We start from the raw sequence: 9,968 nt of genomic DNA, 5'->3' as shown, positions 1-9,968 counted from the left end.
TTTAAAATGAAAGTATTAAGTTTATTTGAATATCTTTTTAAAAACAAAAAAATTACTTTTTTTGAAAGATACAAATTTTAACTTCTAAAAAAAATCAAAATCAAAATTTAAAAGTCAAACATTTTTTTTCAAAAATTCAATATTTTTTTAAAAATCTAAATAACTTTAAATTTTGTAAAAAAAAACACTTTTAAAATAAATAGAGTATAAAAGCTGTTTTTTTTTTTTTTAAAAAAAAAAAAAGCCAAACAAACGGGCTCTTAGTTGGAGTAGTAGTAGCTATGTAGAATGAATTCAAACCAATTACCATGCTTTGAATTACAAAGAATAGGTGTGAGGAGAAAATCAAATGCTCTTGAACTCTGTCCAATTACAATTGCAAACCAAGTCGAATACCTTCAAAAGTCTCTCAATCTAAAATCCAATTTGATCATGTTCATTATCTGCCACAACACTAATAAACATCAAGAATTCTAACTACAATGACATTCAATTACAACATTACAAATGCATGGCCTATACATAGTAGGGACTATGAATTGCAAGGCCTTCCTTACCATGAAAGTAATGGGAAAAACAGTTTAATCTGATAAAAACAAAAGCATTGACATCTTTCTCATGAGTAACTAAACTGGCTATCCATAAATCTCTAGATGACTGATTCCACCTTCTACAGCATAATCCTATGCAAAAGGATTACCCCCAAAAGAAGCAACTGGTCCCTGTGTCTGGACATTCCTGTAAATTATCAACTCAAAAAATCAATGAACATCCGAAAACATATAAACAAAAAAAACCATACTACCAGAAGTTGCCCACGCTAACTTTATAGGGTCACTTTTTCCTATGATAGTGAGACTTGTTCCAATCTACCCCCATGCTGAAAATACACCTCCATATAATAAAGCAGCTTTTTATATTACTATTAATTAACAACAAAAATTTAAAATATAAAATAATATTAAAATTTTGCATACGTTACATGGAAAATTTATAGACTTTTCAACTATATAATATATTACAATTGCACATTGGATCTATTAAAGCCAGAACCCAATGGGCCAGCACAATCCGTTCAATATTGGCATACAAAGATCATGTGGCTTCAGTGACTTGATGAAGTTTACTCATGACTACCAAGGATATCCATGAAGGGTGGACAGTGGCGTAGCCACGTGAAGGCCAGCAGGTGCCTTGGCACCTGCTTGTTTTTTTTTGTTTTTTACTTATTATATATATTATGTAATTAATTATAATTAACTAAGGTAAAAATTATAATTTGGCACCACTTAAATAGAAAATCAAATACTCAATACAAAGTAACAACAAATCATGTAAATGCAAACAAATAATAAGGATGTATAGTATGGTTATTTTTGTATTTTACCTTTTTTTATTTTTTATCCTGTATATATTTTTTTTCTGCTTTATTCTAATAAGTTATGTTAGTTATTCTTACTCTTATTATTTAAAAAAGAAAGACTTCTACACTTAATCACAAAAATGAATAGATGACCTATCTCAAAATTTGGGCCCAACTAAATCAAATAAACACATTTAAAAGTAGGAAAAAGGGTTTGTCCTTTTAAAGGACACAAGGTTGTATCCTTTTAGTTTTTGACACTATATCTCACCGGTAAAACATAGTTATAATATGAAAAATTACTTTTTTTTTTTCTATTTCCTCAGTCACTTCAGCTGATGTGGAGAGAATTTTTTTTCCATGTTATAACTATGTCTTACCGGTAAGACATAGTGTTAAAAACTAAAAGGATATAATTTGTGTCATTTAAAAGGATAAACACTTAACCCTTGAAAGTAACAATCATGAAACTAAATAAATAATAGGACTATAATTATGAAATATGAAGGTCCATTGAACTATTTTGTTTTGGGTGATTGCACACACAAAGAATAGTCAAAAACCTAATTCCCAAATGTGAGAACTTTCCATCGTGCTTATGGCTGTTGCAAACAAGGGCGATGTTCTCTAACGTGAGATATTGAAACTTTAAGGAATAGAGATAATGAAAGAGGAGACGAAGGATAATGCTTATTATACATATAATTATTATATTTGTGTGTTTTCATATCCTTAGGATAATATTTGGTTTATTACTTATTATGTTGTGGGAGGAAAGTAAAATTCTTATGTTTGAAATGTTTACCGAAAAGGTTAGTGCATTTTTATATATTTGTTTTGATATATAATCAACGACAATTGTTCATTTGAACTTTTAATATTATGTGACATTATTTAGTACATAATTTAGATAACTATGTTAGAATTCATAGTAAATTTTTTTCCTGATAAATTTGTGTAATTACGATAAATATTTTGATAATTTAATATGTTAAATTTTTTGGCACCACCTAAATTTTTGAGCCGGCTCCGCCACTGGGTGGACCATTCAAAAACTTAAGACAACTAAGTGAAGGTCTTTCTCTCCCAATAGCATTTGCTTGCCTCCATTGTGAGTATTTTAGAGCATGTTATATTTTGAATCATTGATTTTGTATGAAAGGTGATATCAGAAACTCCCCAACAACATTTTTCTAACGGCGGTGACTGGTGACAACTGAGTTGAAAACGTCAATAACTTATTATCTTAGAAGAAAGAATAAAATCACAAGGTAAACACACATTGATAGATTACAATGCATCTCAACCGCCGTATCCAGGAAAAAAAAAAGGGCCATGTATAACTTACGGTATTTGGGAACTTGGTGGTTGTGCAGCCATGAGTGTGAAACCACCTATATAATTGAACCAAAACCAGAATAGGATGACAGTAAGAAAATCTTACCAGATATTTGAAATGCATTAAAATCCTACTAACAGATATAAGAATAGCATTTACTTGTGTGAACATAAATGAGATGATTCTAACAGCAGTGGAGATGAAGTCAGACAACTATAAATAAAATGTTGTTTGAACTTTTAGTATGAGTCTTGAAGGACTACCTTGTCCTGCAGAGGAAATATAAGGGTTCACTGAATTTTGAGGGAGCCATGGTTCAGCAATACCACTGTGGAAGGTGGGTGGTAACTGGGAATCCGGCAGAGCAGCTTGCAAAGAGCTGATATCAAGGAATTGCAATGGAAACTGCACACATATTACAGACAACAGAAAACTGAAGAACAAGTTACTATCTCTCTGTATCCTATATCCCAAAATCCACAGTCAAATTTAAAAATTATCAGTATGCAGCAGTAAAGGTTGAGCTTTAGACATACTAAAAACATCTAAATTATATGTAAATTCAGACGTTCAATACAAGCATGTTATGAGTTTAAATTACGGTGATATAAGTGTATACAGGACTAATACATCAACAAGAGAAAACTAGGCAGTAGTTTTCAGAATGTTAATTTCGATCATAATAGAAGGTGCTTTAGAATTATAAGCATATTTCAGGTTTCAGAAGTGAAGAAAGCATCAAATGGGACAAAAAAAGGAGCTTTCTAGAAAATCTACATAAAAAGTACTTTAGATTTTTGGAGCTGGGTGGTGGGGTAGCAACAATTTTTTATGGACAGTTAGAACATGACATACCATATTATTGTGCTCTACATCAGAATCATAGGGATAATCAAATGGATTAGTTGATTTACGGTTGATTTCATTAGGTTGAACCCCTCCCTGAAAGAAGAAACAAAATAAATGAATTAAAAAAAAAAATTAAAGTAAAACAAACAAACAAGATAGAACTGCCACTTGAAAAACAAGAAATCTCAAGCAATCTAAGATCACAAACCATCTGAGGATATGCAGATGGAGGATATGGTAAGCCACTAACAAAATGTGATGAGAGATCATGATCATCAAACCCGTTAACAGGGGCAATGCCTTGCATCCCACCTTTATTGGATAGCTGGTAAAAGAAATACATGTTGAGAATTTTTTCTATTTTCAAAAACATACAGACTATCATGCTAGTACATCATAAAGACACCAACCTCAGAAGCTTGTATTTCCAAAAACTGATCATCAGTTGACGGAAGATTGTGCACTTGTAATCCTTGATTAAGGGCATCCACAGGAATAGCAGTGCCAGAATCTTCAAATGCATTCCATGGCTGTTCAGTCTCAACATACCAAATCTGATTTAAGTTTCAATTTATTTCATGGTGTCTTCAATTTCGAAAGGTTTAAGAAAGCATAGGATATTGTGTATTTCTTATGGAGTATAGCACAAGAATACAAACCAGACATGCACCAAACTTCATAGTACTTACTTGACTCTTTGTGGCTGTAACAGAAACTTGTTCTTCTCCATTTTGCACACCATCATGCCATATATTAGATTTAACTGAAGAAGGAACACTAACACTAGATGTTTCAAAAGATGGCCATTGCATATTTGCATTTAAGATTAAAAATGGATCAAATATTTCCTGCAAAGAGTCAGCAGTTGAAGATACTGTTGCTGGAATTTCAACTCGTGCAGTAGATGTTGTGTGTTGAGGTGTGTCAAATGTTGCCCATCGTTCATTTTCGGGGACCGATAACTCTACTGACTTCTCATTTGAGGCTGAAGCAGATGGATGCTGAAAAGCATCAACAAAGAAGTCAACAGATGATGGTTGGGATGTTTGCGTGGGTTGAATCTCATTGATAGATGGAACAGCTGATAAAACAGATGTCTGAAACAGATCCACTGCTGAAGCCTTAAAAGGTGCAGCTGGCAACTGAAAAAGATCAACAGATGAAGCTGATGAAGATGATGGTTTATGTGCCACCGGTGCCTTGGAAAGATCTGAACTAACAGAACCTCCCAGACCAGATTGCTGTGGAACACAAGACACTTTATTCTGAAGAGATCCAGAAGCTTGGATAGGTTCTGAGAAAAAATCAACTAAACCACCAGAATTGTAAGATCTTAAGGATGACAGGTTGCTGTCTGTTGATCCTAGTGAAGTAGTTCTCTGGGAAAATAGTACAAATTAATGTCATGTAATAGAGAAACACATGATCAGCATACTACGGAAATAACATCACAAGCACTTTGAATATAACAAAAAAAAATCCCTATTCACCAAGAAAACTCAAACCACAATAAACTACCCAATTCAGTCAATCCCTCACCAATTTAGAAAGGTAGCTTTTGAAAGTCTGGACACCAATATTAAACAAATCAATCAGAAGTCCCATTTGTATTTCAGCAGACGTGAGAGTTAAAAAGAAGACTTCGCATCTTAACTTTTTAATGGACCGTTACAGATGCGATTGACATTAACAGACAGTGAAATCAAGTGAAAAACTGATCAAGAAGACACATTACAGACAAATACAGAGTTTTTTTTACATGCCTACAGCAGGATAAAATACGTTTTCAGCTTAATCCCAAATCTATGGCCTCCAATGTTAAGGGTAAAGAACTGAGATTTATATCTTTATAATTGATTCCTAAATGAAAAACCATTTTATCTGAACCAATATTTTCCAATACAAATTTTAGACATCTAAATCTTTTTGGTTCACATCAGATAATCAGAAAAGTGAAAATGTGAATAACCTTCAGAAGCACTCACCATTAATATTGATATAAGTTTATTAAAATAACTCCTCATGAGACCCCGACTTGCAAGGGTAGGGGTGAGGAAATTCTTGTATTGAACCTTACCCTTTCATTCACAAAAAAATAGTTTGGTCACTGCTCAAGGCTCACCCTCATTGATACAAGTTTATTATGGGAAAAAAAGTTATCTTTAAGCAAGCACGCATCTATTTATCTCCCATAGAAAAAAGAACAAAAAAAAAAAACCTGGGGATGATGAATTCCATCTGCTTCTCTCTTGGAATTTGTTTCCAGAGATGTACTTCTTGCATGAGACCATACATCTTCACTTGAACGGGCACCAGAACGCTGATAGGGTGGACTATTAAACCCAATATCCTTTTCAGAATTGGGAGAGTGAACATCAGATTTGAATTGTTCGCCACCACTAGACACAGAAAAGTCAGAAATTCTGGGACCAGATCCCTCATTTGCAAATCTGTCACCATATACTTGATCACTGAAACGACCAGGACTATAGATAATACTACTCATCTTTCCTTCATAGCGAACTTTATCTGAACCAGGTTTCCTGGTCAGTGCAGCTGCTTGTTTTCCATATCTTCGATCTTCATATTGGTAATCATATGGAGGACTTTGAGAAAACGAGTGATAAGAACTAGCACGCCTTGTATCATCTTCATGGATTCTAGGGCTCTACAATCAGTTGCAAATATAACATGTTCGGCATTAAACTAAAGGGTAAAAATTAATTCCGATTACAAGGATACTGAAGTAATCAATTATGTCTAGTGGATTTCGTTTGTAATTGCAAACATTTAACTTCAATGCAATTCAAAAGTAGAAAATTTACATTAAATACTTATAAGCACAATACAAGAAATAAAACCATGACGATCAATTTATTCATTTATTTCTTTGTATATTTCTTTACTCGTGCAATGTTTAGAACTGAATTGAGTTGAATTAAAAATCTAATATTTTAAAACAAGGGAAACACTAAAACATATTCTGCACTACCAAATATATCCATTACTTCAGTTTCGAGAAAAAATTGAGATATCCAACTCTAAGACTAAGGCAAAATAAGCTTCAGAGAAGAATAGTTATCCTGATAAACAAATAAAACCATTCCCTATTAAATCCCGACTAGCGAGGGTAGAGGTGAGAGTAATCCTTATACACAGCCTTACACTTGCATATTTGCAAAGAGGCTGTTTTCCGGATTCAAACTCGTGACCTTTCAGTCACAAATGAGCAGTTTTACCATGCTCGAGGCTCGCCCTCTTTTATATGCAGATAAACATCTAAAAATATATTGCCTGCACATCTCTTGGAGGCTTGTCAGAAGACCTTGCTGCAGCGTATCCTCGATCCACATATACATTCCTTATAAACTCTCTTATTTTATCAACATTGCTGCAAAATCAAAACATGATAACGTCACATAATGAGTTATATTCAGATATGTAAATATCGTGTTAATTTAATAGCCTTAACAGAAAACTAAAAAAATTGGACCTGCTATCTGGCAACCGCTGCCTTTGGAAGTCCCAATTTTTCAAATATATTTCCCTTGCACGCTGAAATGAAATAATCACAGATAAATCTAATTTTGACAAGGAAATAAAGTGGCACCAAATGTCAAAAGGAAGACGATCCACCATTGTACCTGGTTACCCCCATTTTGAAGAGCATCAACTTCTTGTGCAGTGAACTTTGCCATAGATACAGACTTCACACGATGGGTAAACTCACGACTGCATGATATAAAGTTAAAGAAGTAATTTCAACACTTGTAAATTATACCAAATAAAACCACTAATTCAGCTCCAACAAAATTACATGACTTTCCAAAAAGGATAAATAGTAAAAGTAAGACTACGAATAATTTATTACCATTTGATGGAAGCCAAACAAATGCAACAACAATTTAACAGCAATGAACAAGAAAAACACTTCTATTACTCAATGAGACTTTAGAGATACATGCTGTGACAGTATCCACAATAACAAAAGAGAAACAGAACATTTATAAACTCCATATTCTTCCTACAAACTTCAACAGATAACGATTACAAACTCCACTACCGGAAAATGACGAAAGAAAATGACAATGCAGAAATATAAACCAAAAGAGACCTCAACTCACCCTCAAAGCCAAAGACCTAGGCCTCAAGAGATCCTTTTCCCAATTCCCATTTCACTCAATACATGCATGCCTCACTACACACACTCCCCTCCCTTATATCCTAACAACCAAGAACCTTCTAGAATATTTCCCTAACTAACTAACTAATTCACTCATTCCTTCCCTTTCAGCCCATAAGCCCATCACCATTAAACTATAAAAAATATGCACACAGCATCATAAAGAAAGTGAACAGGATATAGAACATATTGTTAAACTACCCCCCATGAAACCTCAACTTGCAAGGGTAAAGTTGATGAAATCCTTGTACTCAACCTTACCCTTACATTTTTGCAAAAAGATAGTTTCTTAAATTTGAACATGTGACTTTTCAGTCATACAAGTGTAGCTTTACCACAGCTCGAGGCTCGCCCTCTTATATAGAACATATTGTTCAAAAAAAGAAAAAGCAAGGCTTATATTTTGTGTGAACATAATGGATTTATTAAATATAAAAATATATTATTTTCTTAAAAAGCAATCATTATTACTTTAGCGGCTTCCTCGTTTTCTAATTTTATCATGCATCAAGCATGGCACACAAGTAAAACAGAAGTTTAAAAGAACTCCCATTTCTGAGTTTAAGAGTTCCTCTAATTACAAGTGGATTATAAACTACAATAGAGATGAATGTTTTAAAGAATATTGAGGGCACTTAAAATTTTCACATATGCGTTATACATTTCAACCATAAGATCATCTAAAATCACCCATGCACTACAAACATTTTAAGACTTAAAAGTACTATTATATTATCACTGTCTTTGAATGCAAATAGAAACATAACAATTAGCTGAACCTGGTAATACAAAACCCAAGTATACTAACCAATATACTTAAATAAGGTGTTTATGATATATATATATATATAGTCTACACTCAAACCTGAATTTTAAAAGTCAAAACTTTTAACAAGGACTTTATATACGGAATGTGTTATCTCCATTGAAAATGCCAGGCACATTTAAACACTCCAGACTTGACAAACAATAAAAAGTAGCTTACCTTTCTTAAAAAGTAAATCAAAGACTGAAAGAACACAGAGCGTATATTTAATGAAATGAAAATGAACTCACTGTATTCCACTGCATGTCACGCAAACGAAGGACCAAAAATTCGTACAAACATATTGCGGACCCTGTACAAATAATTAAATTACATGTCAATTGACTGGGACTCATCATCTTATAATAGGAGAGATAAAACTTTCAAAAAGTATTTCTCTTCACAAATAGTCAAAAATCCATAAAATAATAATAATAATAATAAAATTATATAACCCCAAAATGGATACAAATAAACAGAACATCAAAGGTTCAATTGCAAATAAATAAATAAATAAATAACAATAATAATAATAATGATAAAATTATATAACCCCAAAATGGATACAAATAAACAGAACATCAAAGGTTCAATTGCAAAAAATAAATAATAATAATAATAATAATCCTCAAATACTTAAACAGATAACATCTTCAGCAAATACTATTTAGTATTTACTATGCAAATTTCATCTAAAGCATTTTAATTTTGGAGGACCCATCATAACTCAAAAAAAAAAAAAAAAATTGAAAATTTCAATTCAATGTTCAACTCAACTTCCTGAAACACTCCCAAGCTTTCTCATTTCAATCCAACCAAACCACTTCAGCGCCAAACGTTTCAACTCTGAATTAACCACATTACACGGAAACTCAAAACGAAAACGAATTGAAACCAAAAACACACTTCCATTAAAAAATTCGAGAAAACAAAAATAGAAAGAAAGAAAGAAAAGGAAGTGCGAAAATTTTACCATACTATTGCAGTTGATGCATCTTCGATTCGGCGGAAGCTTCATGAGACCTCTGATGATTTTCTCATTCCTCTCTTCTTCCTTTCTGCTTCCCATTTCCAAAACAATCACCAGAGAGAAACGGTAAACCCTAGAAACTGTAATCGAAAAGGGGGGGGGGGGGGAATTCCCTCAGAGATGCAAAATTTTCAGCTACGGTGACGGAAAATTCGACAAAGTGAAAACGACGACGTAGTGATGGTGGAATTCAATTTCGGCAAAGAAAGAAGTTCGAGTGACTCAGGAACTTGGAAACGCTCTGTGTGGTTTTTTTTGTTCACAGGAACAACTGAACAAGAAGAGAGACCAATAATGCACACATTTTCTTACAGTTTTTTTTGTTTTTTCTGGGAACAAATTTTAGTTATTTAAAATAAATAAATTTAACTCTGTTTGTTTTTATTTTTTTTAGTTTCC

General features: G+C 33.0%; 1 protein-coding gene across 4 annotated transcripts; it reads right to left on the bottom strand.

The window, feature by feature from the left end:
• Positions 1-339: 339 nt before the first annotated feature.
• Positions 340-9,819, bottom strand: LOC133314979 (probable ADP-ribosylation factor GTPase-activating protein AGD14). 4 transcript variants are annotated; one of them, XM_061516529.1, is made up of 13 exons: positions 9,513-9,819; positions 8,791-8,852; positions 7,196-7,283; positions 7,045-7,106; positions 6,846-6,942; positions 5,770-6,219; positions 4,241-4,930; positions 3,962-4,105; positions 3,760-3,876; positions 3,558-3,644; positions 2,966-3,107; positions 2,712-2,757; positions 340-738 (listed from the first exon to the last, which is right to left on the bottom strand). In XM_061516529.1, the coding sequence occupies exons 1-13, from the start codon at positions 9,606-9,608 to the stop codon at positions 684-686; spliced, it is 2,136 nt and encodes a 711-aa protein (XP_061372513.1). In that variant the 5' UTR covers positions 9,609-9,819; the 3' UTR covers positions 340-683. The 4 variants fall into 4 exon arrangements, 3 of the variants coding, with proteins under 3 accessions (XP_061372513.1, XP_061372514.1, XP_061372515.1); XM_061516530.1 differs by having other exon boundaries at positions 3,962-4,090; XM_061516531.1 differs by having other exon boundaries at positions 3,962-4,081.
• Positions 9,820-9,968: the final 149 nt, after the last annotated feature.

The sequence above is a fragment of the Gastrolobium bilobum genome, unplaced genomic scaffold, assembly GCF_033153095.1.
Source record: "Gastrolobium bilobum isolate Gb01-03AN ecotype WA unplaced genomic scaffold, APGP_CSIRO_Gbil_v1 utg1154, whole genome shotgun sequence".
Taxonomy (NCBI): Eukaryota; Viridiplantae; Streptophyta; class Magnoliopsida; order Fabales; family Fabaceae; genus Gastrolobium; species Gastrolobium bilobum.
This window is presented reverse-complemented; position numbering and strand designations above follow the sequence as displayed.

Bases quoted from the DNA above. Each gene is read 5' to 3' on its own strand.
- LOC133314979 (XM_061516529.1), bottom strand. From the start codon at position 9,608: ATGGGAAGCAGAAAGGAAGAAGAGAGGAATGAGAAAATCATCAGAGGT. The intron at 8,853-9,512 runs GTAAAATTTTCG...TTATTTGTACAG, and splicing joins GCATCAACTGCAATAGTATG to GGTCCGCAATATGTTTGTAC. The intron at 4,931-5,769 runs GTTTTTTTTTTT...CTATTTTCCCAG, and splicing joins ATGGAATTCATCATCCCCAG to AGAACTACTTCACTAGGATC.